Source organism: Aquila chrysaetos, chromosome 8 (assembly GCF_900496995.4).
Source record: "Aquila chrysaetos chrysaetos chromosome 8, bAquChr1.4, whole genome shotgun sequence".
NCBI lineage: Eukaryota > Metazoa > Chordata > Aves > Accipitriformes > Accipitridae > Aquila > Aquila chrysaetos.
Window position 1 is genome coordinate 9151594 of NC_044011.1, and position 25408 is coordinate 9177001.

Consider the following 25408-nt stretch of genomic DNA (forward strand, 5'->3'; position numbering starts at 1 on the left):
CAACATAGCATGGGCTTCTTGACAGTGCTGCTCTTGTTTAGGTTTGTCTCCTCCTCCTGGCTCATATAAAGTCCAAAGTAGTTTTATTCATCTGTTCAGGACAGGATTCAAAGCTCTGACATTATTTTTATTCTTTATCTTCTTTCAGTCCAGATAGGTATACATTTCCTATTTTTCTCAGAAACAAAGCTGAAGATCTGCTTCATTCGTTGCCTTTCAGGGAAAGAATCAAAATTGTCTCATCACTAAGGTTATATGGGAAAAGTCACACAAGAGCATGCAAGTAACTGGATCCAACCTCTATGAAACAATCCAGAGGAGTTACTACTGTATGTGAAGGTCTCCAGATTGCACCCATGTTAAATTGCTATTTGCCATGGCAATTAACATGCAGTAACATCTCAGAATTCGTAACAGATGTTTAAACTTTTGGAGATTAGCAGGTAGGCTAACAAATAAACTATGCTCCCTGCATCACAATTTTACCATATATCCCCTAACATCTGAGGCCAAGACCTTAAAACCTTCATCTGAAAAAGGCTGTGCTCTGTGAAAAGACATATACGCAGGAGTGATTTGCAGTATCTTGTCATTTCACTGCCTCTGAACTGTACAAGGTACATTCTTAGTCCCATGAAAACCACCTTGTCTGGAAATCATAGTTGGAAAGGTGTGCACAACTAACAAGATAAGTATTACACTATTATTATGTTGTGCATTTCTAATGCACACAATACAGTGAGACTCCAAAATAGCAATCCTAGTACCTTTATCATATATTAACACATTTCCCATAATATTCTTGCTCACTCAACTTGCCTTTTTAGTGTAATAACTTCAATTACAAAAATATCCCTTTGAAACACTGTCCTACAAGGCAGGGACTGATACATCTTTCATGATATTAAAAAGATCTGGATACAAAGGATGTCATTTCATTTTCATAATTTAAGAGAGTATGAAAGCAAACCAGAAGCAACACTGAGACAACTGCTTGCTGAATGACTGACCTATGGCAAGAGGACCTGGGATCTTCCCAGCTTCAGGCAGTAGAAGTACCTCCTGTTTCAGAAAGGCCGCCCTCAGTGAACTGAAAATTCACAGAATTCATTCTGAAAAGGTTCCACTACCAAAAGTCATTTCTCTGCTTAGCCTCCTCTCTGCATAAGGGGCTTACAAATATGTAAAATTTAGAGAAAGCACCTTCGTTTACTGATGAGCTGCTGAAATGATGCAGTGTTGAGAGGTGCCATTATTTGGTGTTTTTTCCTTGAACCTCACCTCTGAGTTTATCCAGTTTACTGTTCAAAGTAGTCAACCTTGTTTGTTGCTGAAGATGAAAACACTTTGAAAATGCAGTGACAGAAATTAAAAAAGGAAAATATATGCTATGCTATTCTGTAACAAAAACTTTAAAATGTATAGTTTGGGGAGTTACAGGTTATCTGTGGTTGATAATTTTCAGAAGAGTTCAACTCAACAGGAACCATCTCTTTTTAACTGTTTGAGAACTTGATGTGGATACTGAGAAAACAATTGGATAATATCTCTTTCTACTTCTGTTGGTAGACCTGAATGTCAAAGACAGTCATTTCAGACACTGCATTTTGCGCTCTTTGGTATGAACGCTTCTCGTTATTTTGACACAGATAATGGTTAAGTTTGTATTTCCTCAAGGGAACTACAGTAACCGTAGTAAAACCATTCAGGAGACATCTAGAAATGTTAGGCCATCCTCCAGAAACATACCAAAACACTTACGCAGGCAGCACTGGTAGAACAGTAGTAAAGTCTGTTGGAAATTTTCCAGTCGTTAAATTCCATATCTAACTTTAATTTGTAGACCAGTTAATGCAATTCCTAGCAGGAACATGATCACAAATAGGTATTACTGTGTGCAAGAGAGAAGGAAGATCATCACAATTGTCTTTTCTAGGGATCTAGATGGATGAAGGAGGGGGTTTGCACAGCACAGCCAAAGACAGCACAGACAGCGAGGCTGTGCCCACACTTCAAACCAGGACTGCAGTGCACAGTGCGTTGGCACCCAGAGTAACGGCAAAGATGTCAAGGGCTGCTTTACCTCCTCAAGCGGCACACGCCAAATACCATCTCTACATTCGATGAACTACCGAGATGAAACCTAGCTCAGATATGACTATATGGCACCACTGTGTTGAGGCTCATCATGGAAGGTATCTTTCAATGCTAATTATGCCAAATTTTTCTTCCTTCCCAGAAGAGTGCAGGAGAGGAAGTGTACCTAAATGTTGGCATTTAGCCTCCTCTCCCCTATTCTACCAGACTCCTAAAGACACCACTTTTAACCTTATTATATGCTTACTTCTGAAGCAAATAATTTTTTATTTAACTGGTGTAAAGTAGACGGACTTCTTAGCAAAGAATAACTTGGTAAAGAAATTGTCTTAAACTATAACCAGGTACTATCACATAAATATTAATGAAAATGTTAAAACACCATAATCTATTTCTTCTCCAAAGTGGGTCTCACTAGATTCATACTAGGTAGGGTGGCAGATTTCTTATCTTCATTTTCTGTAGTAACCAGAACCTCCCCCCCAAACCAGTATGTTAGCTTTACTACAAAGTAGTACTCCTCTTCCTTATTTGCTCTAAACAATTCTAAGTGATGCTTACAGAAGTACAATAACATCAAGATCACTTGGTCATCTTTAAGAAATTTATAGAACCGGTGCATCCACAAATCTATATTCAAAATGTGCATTGCATGTTTACAGTATGTATTGCATACTTGCTTCATTTACAGTTACAGACAACAACAGCATATGCAATAAGAAACTGTTAAGCAAAAAATACCCTAGTAATCAGATGACCATGAAAATTTAAGCTTCTTCAACAATTAACACCTTTCATAACACTGCTAAAAGCATTAATGAAAATTGAAGTGTGAAAAATGTACATTCTTTATTCTGCTGTTTAGATACAGAATAAAATTTAACTTTTCAGAAAATAAAACTATAGCTACAGCTTTGAGAGCTGTCAGTTTGCTTTTGAGGATAAAGTACATGCACTTTTTCCAGTTACTTTATTGCACATAATGTACAGTCATAAATGGTGTTTTATTTACATGTGTTTTGGCAATGTCCAGGTTTGTTCTTCCCCTCAGAATACATTATTTTGCACAAACAAAACCTTAAATGTTTCACACAAACTGCTGCAATACAAGTCAAAGCATATATGTATATATGTTGTTTTGTGGTTGCTGTTTTTTTCAATTAATTCTTCCAAGAGCTTCAGACCTCAGTTAATCTTTGCCTTGGGAGTCAGATTCCTCCCAGTTAGTCTGTTGTCAAAGATGGACATCTGAACGGCTGGCACCAAGAAATTAGCACTGCGACCTGCGGTGCCTAACACCCACCTCCTGTGCAGAACCATACCACCTGCAATTAGTGCGCAGGCACACAGAAGGAAGAGCACTGTACTTTCGTTAACCAGTTTGATTCAACATTGATTACCATGTGTTAATGTTATGGTTCATGTGTTATCTGGACAGTATTCCATTAATAGTGTTTTAGAAAAATATATCAAATATATTAAAAACAAAACAGAAATTCCAGTAACAACTACATGCTTTCAGCCCTAGGAATGTGTTACTCAGATTCCATTCTGTACAATGTGCTATTTATGACGAATGCTATTTTTACCCAGACACAAAGAATTAAGTTTCGTATGCTCATGCTTTCCCCAAGTTAAAGTAATTGCTTCATGGATGGCAACACACTTCAACGTTTCCCTGCATTTTCAGGGCAGAGAACTTTTTAGTGGACCCCCTCACAGAGTACAATCTGGGAATAAACCATTTGTTACATGCAGATTTTTGACATACTTTTTAATGATATGTTCAAATAAAGTATCGTCAGTATACAGTGAACATATGTTCATTAAAAACACTTGAAAGATGTCCCTGAAGACTCTTTATGAAATATATTCTGGATTGGTAACACCAAATAAAAAATACTCTCTGTGAAACCAAATTTGTTGTACTTTGGTACAACAGTTCACTTTTAAGAAGTGAATAGCATTGCTCAGATTTTACTTTGAAAGGCCCTATGGTGTTTTACTTCATATTCTGACCTACTAAAAAAAATAAACAGATTTATCCTAAGATAAATCCTACTTTATTGGATGGAACAGCAACTGTCTAATTGACTTGAATGTATGATCTTTCAAATGTTAGGACAATTTAACCCCAGAATAATAATAAAGAAAAAGAACAACCTAGCTTCAGTGATGTAGTAATACTGAAGTCATCCTCTAAAAATAGCTTGCTTCTTTCCGATAGGCAGGCGAAGTATAAAATAGTTAAATTTTCAGGCAGGCACTTAGGTAAACTGAGAAATGCATTTGGTGGACAACAATAATTAGTATTAAATTTTAAGTTTTCCTCTTTTTTTGTGGTTCTTCAACTTTAATGTACTTCAAAACTTACAGCAACTTTCACTACTGCATATAATGAAGAATGAGATGAAAATGCACTGTGGACAAAGTATGACAGTAGTTCACATCTAATAAAAATACAAAATAATATTACAGAAAAGCAGTAGTTCTGGGAATAGAAGTATTCTTCAATATAAAATACTCATCTTTTAGTATCTGAATAGTTTCACCTAAACCGGAGAGAGTACTTCAAGTTTAAATGTGTGCCTCTTATAAAATTCTTTAGGAATATACATTATTGGCTCTGAAATTACACTTGTGCCATTATCCAATCAAAGGTCCTGATGTTATCTGTTGTAAATACCTGATTTTTTTATCATCTGCCTGTGGCTGACTTTTAGGATAGCAACATATTCATGATCTGTTAAATTAAAAATTATTTCTGTACAAGCAAAACTATTCTAAATGCATTGATATTTCAGCTGTACCTATACATTTTTGTAAAACAAAGAGCTACATGCCATTAGAAAACTAACAAACATCTTCATCAGAGCTTGACTACTTTTGTCCATAAAATAAAGATGCATTGTATTTTAATTACTACCAATACTGTGAGAACTTTAAGTTTTATATCGCATGGATTTCAAGATATGTAGTTTGAAACATAATAAATTAAAGAAAGCATTTGAACAAAGACTCCTCATCTGAATTTTTACTATCTACAGGAAAAAACTGGGCTTTCACAAAAACTGTCGATATCTGACGAGTTTATCAACATCGAGGATCTCCCTCGACATTAGCCGTAATTACTGCCCACTTAAGATTACTAATCTAGGAGGATGACCCAGGATATGTAAAGGAGCCTCAGACAGCAGAAGCCTTAAGGAGAGAAACGTTTCTGTAAAAATATTTGCATAGATGTACATTCAAAACAGCATTTTCACCATTTCAATTCCCTGCGTTCATGTTGCTACAGTCATCCACAGGGACAAAGATCACATAAAGGCAGCCCTGGAATTTGAAATGGCTGTTGCTTGGTAATTTAGTGAAAAGTGTATTTTTGTACTTTCTGCAGTCATTAGGAAATGATCCAGTTTGACCTTTGGCTTACAGAAATTGTACTCCCCTGAGCTAGGCAACACTGATAGACTATAGCAGAAGTACAAAAAAAAAAAAAGTTCCTTAAAAATAGTGTGGCATGAAGAAAATAAGGCGCTTTTGGCAAGGAAAACCCCCAGATTTTGTATTTCGATGTACGGTAATTCTATCTAGAAGTATTTTGTGCTTAGAAACGTCACGTGATGCAACAGTGAATCAGGTGCCAAAACCAACAAACCACAATTACTGTGAGATTAACTGCAACCTCTGAATGGTTCAACAAAGAATCAAACTGGTTTCCTGTACACCGTCACAGTTTACCAATACACTGGCATCTTTGCTCTTTTGCTGTGAGCCGACAGTAATTATTTTAGAGAAAGAAAAAGAAAGTGTGGAATTAGTAATGCAGATGCTGAAAGGCAAGTGGCAAGACTCTACAAGAAGAATGCCTCAAAAAATGCTACTTTGTTCCCATTTCTACTGGCACCTATTCCCCAAGGTAAAAGGCCAGAATGACCAAAGCCAACTTAATAGTAGTGTGCAGAATGTCAGCCGACAAACAACATAAAAACAAGTCACATTGTGTTATCTGTGGTCACGTTCTTCAGGGTTAGTCCAGTAACTCAAGACTTTACATTCTTCTGTCTTTATTTGTTTATTTTAATTAAACATGTAATGGTTAATAAACAGACATAGTCCAGAGTTAGTAGGTTGGTATTATAACATTTATTAAAATAATGCTATGGGTTAATAGAAACAGCAAAGAACCAAAGAATTAAAATGCAAGCTATGTAAAAACCCAACTAAAACCCAAATATGTCTAATGTATTCATCCAGTAGCTAACTAAAAGCCCAAGAAAGACAACACTCCCAATATAATAAAGTACTGCAAAACAATTGGCAATTTTTCAGTTATCAAAATTGTGGGTTTTGCATTTTGTATCCTTTTTTCTCAATCAGGAAAAAAATTCTTTTGAATGTTATATAACATACATATAAAACAAGATAGAAAAATACATTATAAACTTGTAACAATGGCTGTAAATACATTATCTTACATGTTTCTCATAGGCAATAGGTTGGTTATGGTACATACATAGCATGAAACTACTAAGATAATAAAGAATAGACAAATACATGTCATCTGTACGGTTACATACAAGCGACACTCCCATCTACCCACTCTAAAAAAATTACATAATACTGTCAGAAAGAAGTCTTAAAACTACTTATTTTAATAAAGAAAAAGTCATTAAAGAATGATAATACTGAGAACCAAGGCATTCAGAGATTTCAAAAGTCATGCTTTTTTTTTTTTTAAGTTGATCCAAAATTTTGTCAACTAAGTTTTCAGAAGTTTGTTCAGAGCAAACATTACTTTCACATGTCACACATCTATTCCATACACTTCCCCTCCCCCCCCAGTAAAAGACCTTTGATAAACATCTAAAATGTCCAGGTTTTATCATAGTTGAGATGAAACTGGATCAAATACTGGTATTGTTTTAGCAAATCTCTCTTCAAATGTTCGAGTGTCGCAAGTTTATTCAACCAACCAACCAAAATAAAATCAAAATGGCACAGCATATACTGTAAGTAAAATCAACACAACTGTATGTGTAACAGGAAGACAAAGCCGGTGGCACAATAAACAAAAAGCTAGCTGAATACGAAAGGATGAATGTCTATTGCATAGTAAATAAACTGATAATTATTTCCAGGTGAGACAAGATGTTAGATGAGGTCACCATGCAGGTGCTTAAAAATGTAAGCCCTCTTAGCTTACTATTGACCTTTCATTTGGAAGCTGTGAAGATTTGCAGGAGGAGAATAAGTTGACAAGAGGGGAATAAAGTTATCACCTGATATTTGCCAAGTTTAGTACTGAGCCCCACACAAAGTTAATACTTAATGTTTTCAGAATTAAATACTGTGCGTTCAACAGCTTCAGCTCTTGCGATTGCCCAGCTATATGAATCTCGTAGAAATAAGGGTTAAAAACAAAGCATAGCTGGACTTCAAACAATTTGCTGATGTCCCCCTCCTGCTATCTTATCTTATGAAAGCCAACGGGCAGGTGTAACAATAGTCAAAGAAGAGCTGAAAATAAATAACTTGCATGCTGTTTGCCACTGCAGGAGCTGCTTGCGAAAACCGGGGACATGCTCAGAGACTGTAACTGAAAACTAGCTAAGCACTTCCCATTTCATTATCCACATAACATCAGTTTTCTGGGTGATGCTGAAGCCTACTATATTTGATGTATATTTATTCCAACCAAAATCAAGAAATCTCCTCTCCATCCCTGAACAAAAATTACATACTTCCAGCTCTACAAACATTTGTCAGTCAACAGTCTCATTTAGCAGGAGACAGTCTGTATCACAGAACCCTTTGGTTTACATTGCACAAGTACGGCATTTGCTATGATTTAAAAAGTAGAGTGGTTGAAATAAAAATGGGCTGGTTTGACAAAAACTTAGCAAATATTTTACATAATGAGATTTTGGCAAAGTCACATCACACTAGTATGGCAAAAATCAGGTAATTAATATGGTCAACTCATCATTTGTCTTTCCTCACAGCTTCTTTCACATACTGGGCGACTGAGTGGCATGCAGTAACTTGTCTGAGGGAGAAGCTGATTATACAAGACATTTGACTAAATGACCATGAAGAAAATAAGGCACTTCCTTTTCTTTAGACTTATTCCAATACTTAAAAAATAAAAAAGAAAGACTAAAAGGCTCTTTTGGTCTTTTGTTTCTTGACAACCACCAGAAAAAATCATTTAATGAAATAAAGGGTTTCTTTGTTCTTTTTTTCTTTTTTTATAACACTTGAAAGTATAAAATGCTACATTTCCAAAAATATATTTTTTTTTCTGCACCAGCACCCTTGTATAGTAAAAGTATCTACTTTTTTGTTCATTTTGTTTCAATGCACTACACTTTATCTACAATTTCATTACATGTATACAGCAAATAGGCAAGCATGGCTTTTACATCCTTAATGAAATTTTTTCTATACAGGGAGGTTTAAAAAAAATATTTGAACAGTTTGCCCAGTAATGTGACACATAATGCATGTACCTTGTTCTCATGTAATCTTCCAAGGAGATTAAAATATGGTTAAAATAATTTAAACTCAGATTTTGTTTTAATAGTGTTGCTGTTTTGTTCTCTGCATTAACGTAGTTCTGAAAAGTCATCGTAATCTGCATTTCATGGCACACGTTCCTTTAAAACATCCAATTTGGCAGGCAATAGAAAAAAAGGCTGCAACGTCTGCCCTTTGAGGGCACCGGTAGTGACTAAACAGCGTATCAAATTTTGAATACTTTTTGGAATCCCTTCCCCAATGACATCCCTGACCAAAGGTTCATGCATGATGCATCATCACACAGTACATTCAGAGAGAGCTTTGACTTCTTTTTTTTTCTTTTTTTCTTTTTTTTTTTTTTTTTTTTTTGAGAAGAAAAATATTCCTAGAAGTCTCTCACAGTAACTGCCTCTGTCATCGGGTAGTTAAGGGACATCTGTCTCCATCTCATGCGAGGCCTCCTTACCGTTCGCTTGGGGCGGGACACTAGAGGATGATCAGTGCGGAGGGATGAGTTGGACCTTATTGCTTTACTACTATTCAGTGCAGGTTCTAGAACCACTTTCACCCAAACAGGAGAACAACAAAAAGCGGAGTTGGAGGACAACAATTTCTTTGTCTGTTTTGTTAGATGGTAAGACGAACGGACAAGTGCCCCAGCTCGCTGCACTGAAGACAGGCAAGCAAAGGCGTTTACCAGTTAACTGATCAGCAGGCAGGCATGGTCAGGTCATCATTGGGTGAAGAGTTCAGAGGTCAGAAGGTCATAGGTTAGTTGCCGGTGGCGGCTGGGTGGTTAGAAACAAAAAAAAAAACAAAACAAAAAAAAGAAAGAAAAGATAGAGAAGAGATTAGTTCCAGCTAGTGACGGCTTAATGACAACATGAAAACTAATCACAACTAATAAAAAAAACAAGCATGTTTAATTCTGACATACTGATCGACACCATCTACAGAATGCAATAAAATCATGACAGCCCTCCATCATGATTTGGACACGTGAAGGAGAAGCCCGCTCCCACAAAACCGGTTAACAGGAGAAATAGAGATAAAATACGACTAACGACTAATGGTTAGTAGCAGTCGATGAAGGAAATTGGAAAACAAAAAACGATGAACAGTTTTGGAACTGGGTAGAAGATTTCTGGAACAACAGTCAGTGCACAGCATCAGTATCTGACTGCTATTAAGCATTAGTACCTCCCCAGGTGCAAGCATTAAAGCAACTATTAATGATGGATGTGATTATTAATAACTGGTTGTTAAAAGAATGGAGTCATCTAAGGAATTCTGGACTTAGAGAAACAATTTGGTTCAACAAACTATGGGCCAAACAAAGGGTTTTTGTTCAATAAATTTTTTATTGCCTTTCATTTATTCTATTTACAAACAACATGGAATTTCTTGGCCTCATGATACAAAGCAATACTAAACTGTAGTCTAGCAACGTAGGCATCATCGTGGGAACCAGGAAAACGCTCAGCCTGCTACTTTAGCCAGCATTTTCCCGTTCAAAATACTATTTTACACATATAGGACACTTATAAAATGCACTTGCATGTAAACACTGTAAAAGTCCTGCCATTTTAAAGTCTATACTTAAAAAGCTCTAAGTACATCAAAAAATAGAGAAAATATCTAATTGATACTAATAAGGCATTTTAAAACTACAAACAGCTCTCTTTATTCATTTTCAAAGCTAATACTCTGCAAATACAATAAAATCTGACATTTCATATACATTCCTGCTTTATATTTTTATATTTTAAAAGAAGCCACCTGTAAATACTATTTTCTTTTGCAAAAAAAAAAAAAACCCAAAACAAAACAAAAAACAAACCAAAAACAAAAGAAAACCAAAACAAAACAAAAATAAAACCCAAAACCACAAACAAATTACAGTAAAACATAAAAAAGTTCTCAAGTGGAAAGTTATCATTCCCAATGTTCTTGAGCTGTTCCTTCTTTAATCATTCTCTCACATTCTCCTTCACCAAACTTGGTCCACTTAACAGTAGTATGATTTTTTTTTTTTATATATTTTTTTAAGACTTATTCAACAGCTTAATTATAGCTAATAAATTCTGAGGTTGATAAAGTTTTTGTACTGTTGCCATTTTGACTAAGGCAGAGGAGATGAAAGTGAGAAAGGTATTCAGTGCAAAGTCAGATTTGTGCCATTACATAAAATGAAGTCCAGTAGGTGTAATATTCACAGATAGCATTGATTTAGCAATCTTTCTTGTGGGCTGATTTACTTTCACGTAATAAAAATGGCCTATCATTTAGGATACAGTTCATAACACTATGAAAAATTACTACTGTAACGTAAATGAGACCACATACTCCCTGAATTTTTTCAGAATCATGCTAAGTGGGATTTGTTTAAATTAAAACGGCTGTTTCAAAAATAAACAAAAATAAAAATAAATATTTTATGTGGCACAATCTCACCACTTTACAGGTATACTAGAAACAGACTCTTAAAGCATTTTGATACTGATTACAATTTTGATTAAATGGTATTAAAATTTATATATAAATTATGTGACAGTTGGTTTGGATAAAACATTCAAGAAAATTCTTAGCATTAATATTTCTCGTGGAGTTTATAATCAAAGCAAGCTACCTTTTAAAAATACCAGTACACCTGTGATACATCCTCTGCCAAGTCTCTGGCCTTCTACAGTACACACAGGTTTGTCAACTGTGCAACACCATTTACAGTTTATTACAATTAAATCAGTCAGTCTCTCTGTTATTTGCATCAAATTCAATTTTGTATTATTTATAAACTGGGGTTTTATTCTGAGTTAAAATGAGCTATATATTTTTCAACCCTTCACCAATTCTAAATGCTTAGTTGTAAGAGTAAAACATTTACACATTTGGGGATTCTCGCTTTAAATGCAGTGCTTATCTCTAAAAAAAAAAAACAAAAACCAAAAAACCACTATGCAAAGAATAAAAACCTACTTAAAAAGTGAATGCAGTAGTACTACAAAGTCATCTGAAAGTTGATTTAGAATTTAAAAATAAACTTTAGACCCAATGAATGCAAATATAGACTTAGTGACATTTAACTATATAAAAAAAAGTTTCTGCATTGAAAAAAAAAGTATTTCGGTTTGCTGACATTGTTTTTCATGGCTATAGCTACAGAAGTATATTGGTGGCAGAAAAACCAAATAGGTGAATATGATAAATACTGATAGTATTTTAAGTCTACAACACAATTTTAGCACATTAAAAGAAACTGGTTTATTGCTGGACAAAGTTCTCTTCAAAACCTTTTGTGAAACTGTTAAATCTGTGCAGCGATAATCTAGGATTTCAAATTCAAAATACAATGAAGTACAGTTGTAAAATTAACTTTGTGTAAGTTTCTTAATACACAATGGGTTTATTTAGATAAGACTTTAAAATAACTCTCCTGAAATATCAGCATGGTTTTCATGCTAAAAGAGAGAGGTATGCATGACTTATTCCACAGGAGATAAGCCACGTGTATTTATTTATCTACTTAAGACAGTGGGCTTCCAATACTGCTAGAGATTAACACTGTATGATCAGAAAATGGCTATATTTTAAAAAAAAGGTGAAATGATACCAATAATTAATTTCAATTACTTATAAGTGACCCAGGTGAAACATCTAGGCCCTTCGCAAAATATTTAAAATCTATGTTGAATAAACATTACAATGATGAACGTAAACTACAAATTGGTATCCCCCTCCCATCCCGGACCCATGCTTTATCAGTGTATTTACTAGTTTTCTCAGGCAAATATCTAATTAAACAAAAAGGTAGTCTCACCTGTCACCTGAAACTGCCACTGCAGATCATGAAAGACCATTAGCAAAAACTCATTTTTGCAACATCAGGTCAAACTTTCAAAGACAACCAAATCCTTACCACCCATTACACTTGACAGAGATAGGTTTTAATCTTCTTTGCTGTTTGCTTTTTTGTATTTCCTTTTTTTTCCCCTCTTTTTTTTTTTTTTGGTAAACATGGGCTATGACCTTATTCTGATTATACCCTGTTGCCCACTGAAGAGTTCTCAAGAAATGAGAACAGGCCAAGAGGCTGTAAATAGTGTGCAGTGATTTAAAAGAAGAAGCAATCTTCTAGAAAACTTAAGTAGTGTCTTGTTATCAGCTTTACACTTTCTGTAAAGCATAAGATCATATGAAAGATAAAAGTGTTACATAAATATAGCAAATATCCAGGAGGGGCCTTTTTACTGTATCGACTGAAATCTGTATTGTTTCTTGTAGTTAATTTATGGAAGGTTGTGAGAAGTGAAGTGTAGTCAATGTTAGGAGATGTCAAATCTGTCACCTGAATTTAGCTTTTGAATATTACAATATCATGGAAGCCTGCACAACGCTGATTTTGATGAGAGCAGAATAATAATACTTGGCACATAACGCTTTGCATCCTCAAAGCCCTGTACAAAACAAGAACCCCCACAACACCCCTGTGAGGTAGGGAAGTATTATTATCCTTATTTTACAGATGGGAAAACATACATAGAGAGATTAAATGACTTGCCGAAACCCACAGTGAGTCAGCAGCAGGGATGGGATAAGAATTCAGCCCACACACTGCTTCCTAGCCAATGTCAATAAACCGAAAATATCACTTTTCTCAATAAGCTTAAATACTTCATTCAGGGGTCCAAAGGCATTACACTTGAGGAACAGGAGAAAAATGAAGATTTACTTTCCATTCAAGGGTTAAAGAGAGATGCCCAAATATTGGATGTCATCTCACCAACAGGACTTCAAAAGTTGCTTCTCCTTCAGGTTACACATTTTAGCAGCAAAAGGCAAATACCAAGAAATAGATTTTGGCAAAAAACCCCAAAACGCCCTCCTTTCCCCCACCCTTAGAAATTCGAACTCAAACAACTTTTGAAGTATTATCTTCACAGCCCTTACCTTTCTGAATTCAGTCAGGTATCTGAGAACATGCATCCTCCTCATAATATACAGTACAGTGGCTCAAAAGTTTATTGGAAAAAAAGGAACCTAAATCTTCAGATTTCTCCAGACACAGACAGGAGGCATTTATTCCTTTACTTCTTTCTCATTAAGCAACCATCCATTCATTTTATTTTGCAACACCAATCTGATATTTCCACACCAATTAAAAGAACAAATTGGGGGAAGAGGGGGGAACATGACCAAATTAATTATTGCAGCACTGAATTCATAGTGTTTCCTGATGCAGATGGATCTTTAAATAGTTTTTAAAAGGGAATCAGTTATAGCATTTATATTAAATATATCACAAAGTTTATATATTTAATTGAGCTGGGAAAGCCAAGTTTACAAAATGGTTTTAAAACCGCAAGCATTCCCAAAGCTTTAAAATATTAGCTATTCAGATTTTTGAGAAAAATAATGAATGGGTCAAAAGAGGGTATTTGGTTAACCAGCTGTGGTGTTGCAAATCTCATGTACACTCAAAGCACTTCTTACAAACAAGAACTGCAGAACTAAACTAACCTCGGTCTGCGGTCACAATCCTTTGGTAAGGATGGACACGCATATCGTGCCTTCGAACTTTAGTAGCCACCGCACCTAGTTAAATTGCAATTACCAAGACAAAGTTAGAAAACATTCAAAGAAAACATTAACAGCAGGTTTATCAAAATGGATTTAAATGATCATTAACTACAAAAGTTCATTTTAAGAAAAGCAACAAGTTAAGGCACAGTAGTTTCAAATCTTAATCTTAAAAAGAATCTGTGCAGATTAATATTGCATTTATTTTAAACATCCTGGCCTTAACCTGTTTAATCCATTCATTTACAATCCCAAAATTACAGTATTTCATGAAATCTATTAGACCCAAGCACATTTAAGCTTTACTAGTCACATATTCACTGAAGTGCCTTTATTGCAGCAGGACTATTTTAAATAATGCCATCTTTTAATACTGACAATTATTTGCTAACCTTAAGATCACTTCCAGTTCTACCACAAAAAAAAGTTTTAAAGCAATTCTTCAAGCCTACAGATTGTGATTTTAAACTTTAAGTCAATAAGTATGAACTGCAATGAATTAGGTGATTAGTAAAGCAAACACTATATAGAACACTTAGCAGTCAGTATACTACTATACACTCATAAATTACAGCTACTCTGTAATAATAGGAGCTAATCCAAATTAATAGCACTATTTTATTTTAAATCTATGTGCAAAAAAGTGCAAGTAAGTCACTGACTGCTAGGCCAAGCTTTTTTCAAGGCTGCTGAAACTAAGCATTTGTTAAAATTCAGATCTGATGAAGGATCAGTTAAGACCGTTCTTGAATTCTTAGCCTTTCGTTGGGAAAGCCATACCTGAAGATAAAAGGAAGGGAATTAAAAGTTAGTCACCAACTAAAATTTGATCCCAACACCAACATCCCCAAAAATACTAATAGGGACGCATTTCTCTGCCATTTTTAACGGAATTATGTTAAGACATCTCAGAGGTCCGCCACAAAAATGGACAAAATATAGCATACCATTACTGAGAATGAATGCATTACAAAATAAAACAATGAAAACCTAATTTAATTCAATTAACTGTATACAACTGCTAGATAATAGAGCAGATTACTGAGTTATTGATTCTATGCTACCTAAGTGGGAGTGTGGTCTTTTTTAAATAAGATTAAAGAAGATTATTTGGTGAGATCTGTTTTGGGCAATATACCTGTGCTCTCAGCTAAGCCCAAAAGTATGCAATGGCTTCAGATGCCATTTTAGGAGTAACTTTCCCCTCCTCTCTCTTTATAGAAAATTCTACAAGAAATCAAAGTTCCCTGCATTGTATTAAATTACTACTATGCAACAATGTACTTCTTTACTTGCTATTAACTGAATTCAGGAGAGGGGTTTGCCACTAACCAGCAACTCATAGCTACTGTGATGATGCCTGTAACTGTGACTTTACCCCAGGCCATATCGCAAGTGGACTCACAGATTGAGAGTGGAAGAGCTGAGGCAAATATTTGCATGTTTGTGAGAAATTAGTAAATGATGACATTATCATATGCTCACTGAATTTTGGCTATGGGGCAACAGACAACAACCATAAGCTGCTCAAAGACAGACCCACTGCATCCTTTTGTCCTACTAAAATTTTTATTATTGAGTCACTAATCCTGAAAGGCAGAAGTCTGAAATACATTTTCTTTTTTTAGCGTACAAAATATAACGTGGGAAGATGCACACATACAGATAACTCAACAAGTATTTTTCACGTGCAACACTGATTTTTTGCAATACTTTCAACAAAATATTGACTTTGAACCTTATTGCCCAGTGTTCATGAGAGATGTTTAGAATTTGTGTAAATCAATAACTGCCACTGAACACACTACGATCAAAGTCCTATAAAATCAACATTATGCAGCACCAAGGTCATATGCAATTCCGAAAGAACTGAAGAGAAAAGATGATTTAGATTCTGTAGAGTGTAGGGAAGGAAGAAACTATTGAAACTGCTTGTTCCATATTGACCAGTTAACTGAATTGTCACAGCTGCTTTATCATTCTCACCTTCACACAGCAAGCCAATGGTCTGAAATATTAGGAATGATGGACATTTCAATCCAATGTATATAAAAGAAGCCATCAGTAAAGTTGCTAATTGTACCATCCTTTGGTCAGAACTTAGTTTGCTTTATATTCATTCACTGAAATTATTTTCTGCTTACAAAATGATTTACAGCTTTCTGACACTGAGGAGAGATGTATCAGTTGTGTACTAAATAAAGCAGCAAAAACTCCAACAAACTGAAAAAACCCCTTTCCATTCTCTCCACTTTTGCTACTAAAAAGGTATAGCAAAATAGGAAGCTCTCTCTTCCAAAGATCACTGGAAATTAATTTATATTAAAGAGAGCACAAACAAATCTGGTATTTCTGGGAGCCCAAATGACTTATAATAGATGTCAACTTCTACTTAATTTTTTTTTCTTGCTGATGTATCCACCATCTAGTGTCATAGAAACATTAAGAATTTTATTTTCAGTAACCTTATTAATATACTAAACACACACATTTAATAGTGCAAAACATGTTTAAAATGTTGAAGAGTTACACCATTTGAGCAGTTTTCCTAAGCAGTTTTGATATACCTGAGCTAAGATGGTTGCTTTGGATTTTTTTCTTTGAGCCCCCTGACCTCTACCTTGCAAATATCATAAAAGGATAAGCAATATGTCATCCACGTACAAAGATCTTACCTAATACACCACTAGGTTCAATAGGATACTCAAGGATTGATGTAGCTGGTGCCAGCGTGTAGGGGTATTCATATGGTGTGTAAATTAAACCAGCTTCGGGTCCAGGTGGAACTATTGCAGCGGTGGGATGAGGAGTTCCGTTTGGCATGACAGCGGTTTGTATTTGTCTGATCAAAGGCATTATGGTAGGGCCAGCTGGCGTAGGAGTACGCAGGGCAGCTGGTGGGAGAACAGGCGCAGGCCCAGTAATAATCCTTGGAGCCTGGGCTGTTGCTGCAAGAGAAAAGGCAAGGGCTGCTACAGTAAGCAAAGAAATTCAGAGGAAAGTATGGAGATAGCAGTACAAAACGTGGGAAGAATGGGAAAAAAGGGGAAAAGTAGGAAAGAAGAAAAATAAAAGGAAATCATTAGTACATGCGCTGATCACACAGTGCCAAAGCACACCATTCAAATGCAAACAGCTTTCCATTTTCCAGTGTGATTAAGTATGAACATGCAAAATAAAAAAGCCATTGTAAAACAGTGAGGTAGATTTCTCAAACAGGTTACACAGCACAAAAGCTCCATTTAGACCACATTTCTTCATTTATGCTATCAAGACTACATGAGACTGAGATGCATGCAGGAGATACAAGGAAAATACTGTCATAATCAAATACAGAGTACAAAATTTAGTGCAACTATAGAGTCCACAGATACTCAGTTATGCAGAGCTGCCGTATGAGTCTACAGTTTTTATACATCTTAAAAATGTATTTAAACATACACGCAATTCCAATTTCCAGGATCAGTCAAGTTAAAAATTACCTAGAAACACAATGCATCTCCTCTCCTACTCCAGCATGAGTAAAATAGACTCAGAAGTGATTTCCATATCAAATTCCCCAAAATAAAATACTTCCGTTGTATCAGAAGTTCACTATGGCCTTGCTTGGGTTAAAGAAAATACGTGCTTTTGGGTTTTTTTTTAAACAGTGCTAGCACATTTCATTAAATGTTATTTGAAGCCTGTTGGCACACGAGATGAACAACTTCTTAAACACTAACACATCCGCTAGTAACAGTCAATCCTAAATGGATATAATTTATAGATTTCTATGCACTAGGGTTGATCTACATTGATTTAACTAACCTACAGGTGGTCTGAAAACAGAAAATATGGTGGAAGTTTTTCAGATTTGAGATTTCTGTGGCTTTTTAATGATTTTTATTTTTTAAACAAAAGTGCTCAGACTGAATGTGTAATTAAAAAAACTCTCAAACATTTTCATTTCCTTTCTTAAATGGAAATAAACTAGTATGGCTTCTACAGCTTCAAGTTTTCAGTAAAATCATAACACAAACAGTGAAATTGTCTTATTATCAAAAAGTGAATATTAGTGTGGAAATGTCTAGTCAAAAATGAAAAAAAAAATCCATCTTCCCACTTATACTGATACAATAGACCAATGGGAATAGATCAGACAAAGAAATTGCTCAAATTAATACAAAGGTTTCTATGCAACAGCTTGCATCAATTTAAGCTAATCTGAAAGCTGTTTTACTCATAAATTTGCAGTAATTTAGAGACTAAAATATATTTAAAACTTATCTAGCTTTAAATATTACAGTGTTCATTAGGGCTGAAAGATTTACCACTACCATTGTAGTGGTAAAAACCCTTGCTTATGTCTCTTTTCAAATCAGAATAATTACACTGGTGTAAGCACTCTCAAACTGACCTAACTGCATTCCAACCTTTAAACATATTCAACATTGAAATGGGTGACTGTGTGGAGAAACAAATTTGCAAATATCAGTAGGCCCTTAGTGAAAAGACTGATTTAACTGTGCTTACATTTGACATCTGTATCACAGCTACAGCTCAAATTTACTTTGGAACAGTATCAGCAACTACATTTTCAGGAGGAGAAATCAGATTTTCAACTAGAGAAAATAATTTGTATCACACATAATAGCTATATGCTTTCATTAGTAGGTGTGTGTAATTAATTTTCAAGCGTAAACCTGTGCATACATGCATTTGCAAAAGCATTTTCACACAAATGTAATGGAAGAAATCGTAAAAATGGCTCATTACATTACTGATCCCTGTGAACTCAGCTGTGAAATCGGTTGATGAATTGTTGGAAAACATAACATTGGGGGGACACATGCAAGCAAGATGAAAGGAAGGAATATAATACAGAAAAATGTATTCACAGTATCCTGAACATCTGTAACATTTTCAAATTAAATCTCTAAAAATAAAATTGAAAAGGAGTCAATTGTCCTTTATATGAATCAAGGAAAAAATGACTGTAAAATAGAAAAATCTGGCTTAAGGGTTGAATTTTTTTAAACTATGTATTTGTAAATATTTCAACCCAGACATACTGTTTAAAAAAAAAAAAAAGGGGGGGGGGGGCGGGAAGAACAAACAAAAAAACCCCATAACTGACATAACTTATCTCCAGAAAGTTGATCTTTTGCAACAGCTACCTGCTGTTTTGTTGGGTTTTTACTGCCTTTCATTCTCCAACACAGTTGCTACTGTACATTTTCCAAAAAGTAGCTTTAGGAATCAAAACCTGCAAACATTACTACAGCATTGACCCTCGAGCTTATGACATGCTTACGTGATTTGATGTTGGCATCTCTGTAGGTGCCATTCAGAATTGCAAGCTCCATCAGCTGCATCTTTTTAAGGCTGTCTTCTCCTTCTGCCTGTGTGTGAAAAGATGGGAAGAGAGTCAGGCTTATTAATTCACTAGCGCACAAGATATAAGGGACCTAGAATAAAATGCCATCAAGTTTTAACCAAGCAAAGTACCTGCCTACCATTAGTCACAAAAACAGTAAGCTTTGTCAACTTTCCTTAAAATTAAGTGCGAGTTGCCTGTTGTCTATCATTAAGTGGTGTTGACAAATATCTTAACAAGAGTTTTGAAAAAGGCTCATACCATAAATTATTAAAATAGGGTTAAGTCTAAGTCATGTTTGATAGAAACTGTTTAAGGAAATTTTTTCTCAAGTTTTAGTAAACATTTTCATGTACCCCTAAAGGGATCTTTTAAAAAATTGTATTATTGGGCTAGAGGAAGAATAGACACCACAAATTTTAAGCAACTTCAATTTATTGTAACTTGCTCCACTGTAGTTGATACTGACTACAGGGTGGGGGGCAGCCACAAACAAAAAATAAACAACAAACTTCAAGTAGCTTTCCAAACAGGACATCAACAACTGCTGTAAGGTAGAATTCATAATTCTGGCACATGCAGATGTATTCTGATTCTGATATAAGTACTATTTACACAGTATACATTATTCTTGGGTTTGCTTCAATATAAATTACTTCCCTGAAGTTATCTACTCCATTGGTATCCTGCAGCTTGCATAAACATTATGCAAGCATTCAGTGCAAAAGCTCACTTTTTCAGTTACTAACAAAAATATTTCTAGTTAGTCCAATTTTTGTTTTAAGACCAGACATTTTCTCATCTGTCTTTCCAAAAATATTACTATTTGTTTAGTCTACATCCTATCAAGCAGAAAACAAGATTGTGATATAGGAAACCCAAGAGAGATGGGTCACCATCTACTTTGATGTTAAGTTACCACCTTGCTTCTTGTATTGAATGCCACTGCTGAAATTCTCAGTCAGATGGAAAAGAGGGCAGCTTCAGTGTCATCTGCATTGCATTCCTCCTTTGCTAAACAGGGTTTCTTGTATTTTTACTTATCTTGCCTATTCACACAATGTTTTCCAGATATTTGGAACAGCATTTTTCAAGTTAATGGGAACCTGGTTAATAACATACTGTGCAATCCACTTTGAAAATCTTAAAGTCTGATTTCAGAGAGAGTTGTTCACCTGTCTTAAACTACAACTCTTACAAATGGTTTGAACTAGGACTTCCAAGAGCATGAGTGATTACAAAAAAAACAGAATTAAAAGCCACAAAGAATAGCAATCACCACCCATAGCCAAAAAAATTCTATTAAATAACTTTGTGTCCATTAAAGCACTGTACCAGTGAAACATCCATCTCAAACTAGGTAAGAGTTAATAGGATTATCTACACACAGTGTTCCAAATGTACAGGAAAATATTTTTTCAGGCTAGTTTGCAGCAAAATATTGTTATACATACTTTACTCCCAAACTACGGAGAAGTAATTTACTAAATTACAAGACAAAAAAAGTTTTAAAATTGTACCTAAGCAACTATAGTACTTGGCATGAGGTATGCTCACGGACCACCACCCATTGCAATGGAAACTTTAACATCTGATTTTTGTCAACAACTTAAAAGCAACACGGTAAGATGGGTCAACACTAAATTACTTTCAGATGTCAGAAATGAAAGTCCTAACTCTAATACTGAGAACTTGCATAAACACAAAGATTACACACAGTAACAATTTATGTTGTTGTTAAACATTCAGAATATACTGGAAGTTAGACATTTTCTTTATACGTTAAGTACTGTGTGACAGACCAAGTTAACACTAATATTGAAAAAGTAAATACACATTCAATTACCATTTTAACTACAAATTAATTGTACAGTTAAGTACTGTACTATCCAGAAACCTCAGACTCCATAGTCATTAAAATGAGACCCTCTGGAATACAAAATGTCCTGATTATAGCATGCTTAATGTGAGATATTCAGACTTACAATTTACATGCAAAAGAAATGTATTTGGTTTTAGAAACTATTATTCCTTTGCATCTTTACTGGTAAATTACCTAGACAATCATGATGCAATAAAACCAATTCCAAATCTATCAGCCTATCCAGAGCTCACAAATTCTTGTCATTTTGGATATACCTCATCTAATTTATTTCAGTAATAAAGATTTTTAACACATTGATTCCTCTTTTCCTGCCCCCCATAATGGTTATATTTTGTTATTGGCTTTTTGCTTGGGCTCCTTTATTTATTTATTTAATTGAAAGTGTGTAAAAAAAACCCAAACCCTCCTCACAATGTCACCTGCATCTCCCATAGAGTTCCATTAATGTTACCAAAATTGCTCACTTCCTCCAAATAAGAGTTCAGGTGATTGATCTGGCACCATTAATGAGTCTCAGTAAATGCTGAATCTTACATTCCACTTGCTAGGATAATTTTAGTAACTCTAATCCCAGATTTTGCACTACAGTGAATACTTCCCAAATAAAATTATTATCCTATAAATAGTTACAAGACAGAAAACATTTTTTCCCTTCTGACATCCCCAAAAGGAGGCATTAAAACAACTTAAAAGCAATAAAAGACGAAGTAATCATTCTTACTTTGCATCTCTAACATTTGCCTATAGGTCACTATGCTTCCTATGAGAAAAGATGTTGCAATTATTTAGGTTTTACAAAGTACGTTTACAAAAATAGTAATGGTCTGCTTTGTATGCCGAAGTCCAAGTGCTTAACTTTTATTTTTGAGATTTACTTCTCTGGAGTACTGCTCAGCAGCTGATAAACTTTTGTTCTTTTAGACAGACTCCAAAACACTGTTTAAAACTTTTCCTTAAAGACTGTATCGGTGATAATTCACAGGTGTAAGATGTGGACTTGCATTACTAGACATTAACACTATCTTTCAACTTCTGGTATTTTGTTTTTCAAAGCATTTATTAGAGAGAAAAAAACCCCAACCCAAACAAGCAAACAAACCAACCCCCAAACAAACAAACAAACATAAAACCACTTAAAAAACATCTTTCACACAGACCACAAGGTCATCATTCCCGCTCCTCCCAGAAGATGGCACTGTTCGTTACACAATACCATCTCCTCAAGACACGGGTGCTTGGCACTAATTGCGCCACCCTGCCAGCCCCGCTCCAAATCCTGCTCCCCCTCAGCCCCTAAACCTGCAGCAGCCGCCTGCCACCTCCCTTCAAGGCCTAAGTCGCGGAAGCGGTCAGGACCCTTTCAATACGCTGTCACGTCCTTCCTTCTCTGGTATCAACCTCTCCGCTTGAACATCATTCGCCAATAGCCAAACCCTCAAATTTCCAAGAGCTGGGCTGGAGCCATGGGCACACGGCTCTGCCTGCCCTATCCTCTCTCTCCGTTGCTGACAGATGATGAAATGAGGCACACCGATGCAATCTATCTTAGCTCCAGGCATGTCTGCAGGCACTCTCTGTTCAAGCAAAGAGAGGTTGCATCAGGGACACAAAGGCAATCTCTAAAGGGACAGTACATTACCTGTACAATAGCTACAACAAAGCTCAGTCATTTGTACCAAAAGGAAGCTACTTTGAGCAAACATCAATAAGGTCACTTAAAGCCAGATTTGCATTACTAAGTTGAAGCTCAAGTGATTGACTCAAACCTCTCATCCTCTTAAATCTCCAGTGCTTTCCTTGTATTTCTCATGTACAATATAACATGCAGATTAAGAAAAAACCTTAAATGGTATCTTGAAACATAATTCTTTAAACGTAAGCACTTGCAGCTGCTCACTGAATACAAATACTGAAGAGATGCAAGCAGTAAATCCTAACAAAGCCAACTGTGCGCAGACAGCAGCGGTTCCCATTCTGCGAACACACGGCCAGTACTGGTCACAGTACCTCAGCTCTACTTGGGCCAGCAAAACACCTGAAGGAGACCAAATGCCAGTGATCACTATCATTTTAAGTAACTTGTTTTCTAATGTTCATCAGAGTAGGAATAATAGTCACAAGGGTCAAAACGCTAGTAACAACTACAAGTGCCACCCACCTACGTGAAGTCTCTGGAGAAACACTTCCCAAAATAAAACGATTTCAAATTAAATACACAATGCTGACCACAGCGATGCCCAGCTAAAACCACAATTCTGTCTCCTACTTTGGGAAATACTGTGTTTAAAAAAAAAAAAAAAAAAAAGGAATGCAGTTATGTAGTAAACTGCTATTAGTAAGGGCTTGTTTCATGTCATGGAATAGGGAGCTCAGATAAAGCATTCCATTTAATTTTTTTAATAATTTCTTTTCATTATCAATGTTCAAGCTATAGTTCAACCTCAGATACCCCAAGATCCTCAGAGAATTCTTTTGTTTAACTAATGCTTCTGAAATTATTATTAGGCACTTAAATGCCTCAGATTCTCATATGCATACAGTACGCTCTTAAGAGTATCATACAGTTTAACTTATTTATACACAAAACAGACACACTAGACAGATACGGTATCAAGGTGGAAGACAGACAGGCAGGCATACAGACCCCAAACGGAAGCACATTCACTGTGCTATGTCAATTAAGGACTTCAGAAGATGACAACAGTCTTCAGAGGTGACAGGTAGACTGTTAGATTCTGTGTACAGTCAACCCTGAGAAGCCTATAACAAATTACAGTAGAGAAGGAAAGAAAGATACTATCTTAAAAGAAAAGAAGGATCAAGTAGCAACGTTTAGTACAGAGCAGAGATCCACGAGGTAGTGCCCAGCGGAGCCAGTCCGTGCCCATACGGCCCTGCCATAACTGCTGCTGGACCCAAACTGACCCACATGGAAGGGGACTGCTGCTGAGTTAATTCACAAACCAAACGATCCCCTCACTTGTATGATAGCAGGGATACCTTATCCTGATAAAGCTCCTTGAGCCTCACAGTCTTACCCAGCTAAGTCTCAGAACGTACTCTGATTCCCATTATTACCAACGCTGGCAGGGAAGGCTTTCAGCACTTCTGTACAAACATATATACTTTCCCTGTATAATGCCCATTTTCCTTTTAAAGTACCTGCTTTGGAAAATGTAACAAATATACTTTTTTCCTACATTCATAATAATATAGATACACGTATTTAGGTGGTGTTAGTGACCTTCACTGACAGTCTAGCTTCCAAATATGCATTCTGGACGACGTGTTTTCAATCCTGTCACGCATCCCTGCACTTCAGCTGATTCTCTGAGCCCAACCCTAGGAAAGGCTGCAGACAGTTTTATCTTGCCCCAAATACAGCCAAGTCTGGCTCTGATTAAGGGAGCAGTCCTTTATAAGCTGTTCCAGGGCTATCCTTTCAGGTTCAGAGCAGGAGAAGCAAGTGGGAAGAGGAAACGATGGTGAAGTACAACGATGGATTCATGCAGACTACCTGCCTGTCTGCCCCACACCACCTCTGGTTAAACAGCAATACCCAACAGCAGCTTGGCACCTCTCCTGCCAACCCTGGAGAGACCTCTTCCAGTTACCACATTTTATCCAAGTCCATATGCTTTTCTCCACATTTACTTCAGGTAGAGAATTTTTCCAATAACACACTGTATTTTTAGTACACAGGTAAGGCATTAAATAATTGTACACATGCTCCAAACAGAAGGGCAGAGAACTTGGCAGTTACGGAAGAACCCCATACTAATGAACAAGAACAGATACTTAGAACTCTTCCTCAAATAGAAAAGTCATTTACAGTTGCCACATACAATAAACATAACTTTCCTACTACCGTATCTCTGGAAATACACATATTAAATACAAAGACTTTCATTATTCTTTAAACTGCCTATCTGTATAGTATAAGCCACCTGCAATTTATTAATTTAATATGA

General features: G+C 35.8%; 1 protein-coding gene across 9 annotated transcripts in view; it reads right to left on the reverse strand.

Annotated features, from left to right (window-relative positions):
- Positions 1 to 6224: 6224 nt before the first annotated feature.
- QKI (QKI, KH domain containing RNA binding) overlaps positions 6225 to 25408 on the reverse strand; it is a 165166-nt gene continuing 145982 nt past the window's right edge. For 2 of the 9 annotated variants that reach the window (XM_030022991.2, XM_030022994.2), the window contains 4 exons: positions 19490 to 19577; positions 16872 to 17144; positions 14137 to 14211; positions 6225 to 9407 (listed from right to left, as the gene is read on the reverse strand). In XM_030022991.2, coding sequence (XP_029878851.1) covers positions 9391 to 9407; positions 14137 to 14211; positions 16872 to 17144; positions 19490 to 19577 — 453 coding nt within the window. In that variant the 3' untranslated portion in view covers positions 6225 to 9390. Of the gene's footprint in view, positions 9408 to 9960; positions 14977 to 16860; positions 17169 to 19489; positions 19578 to 25408 lie in introns of those variants that run through there. The other 7 variants (XM_030022989.2, XM_030022992.2, XM_030022993.2 and 4 more) reach the window with 5 other exon arrangements.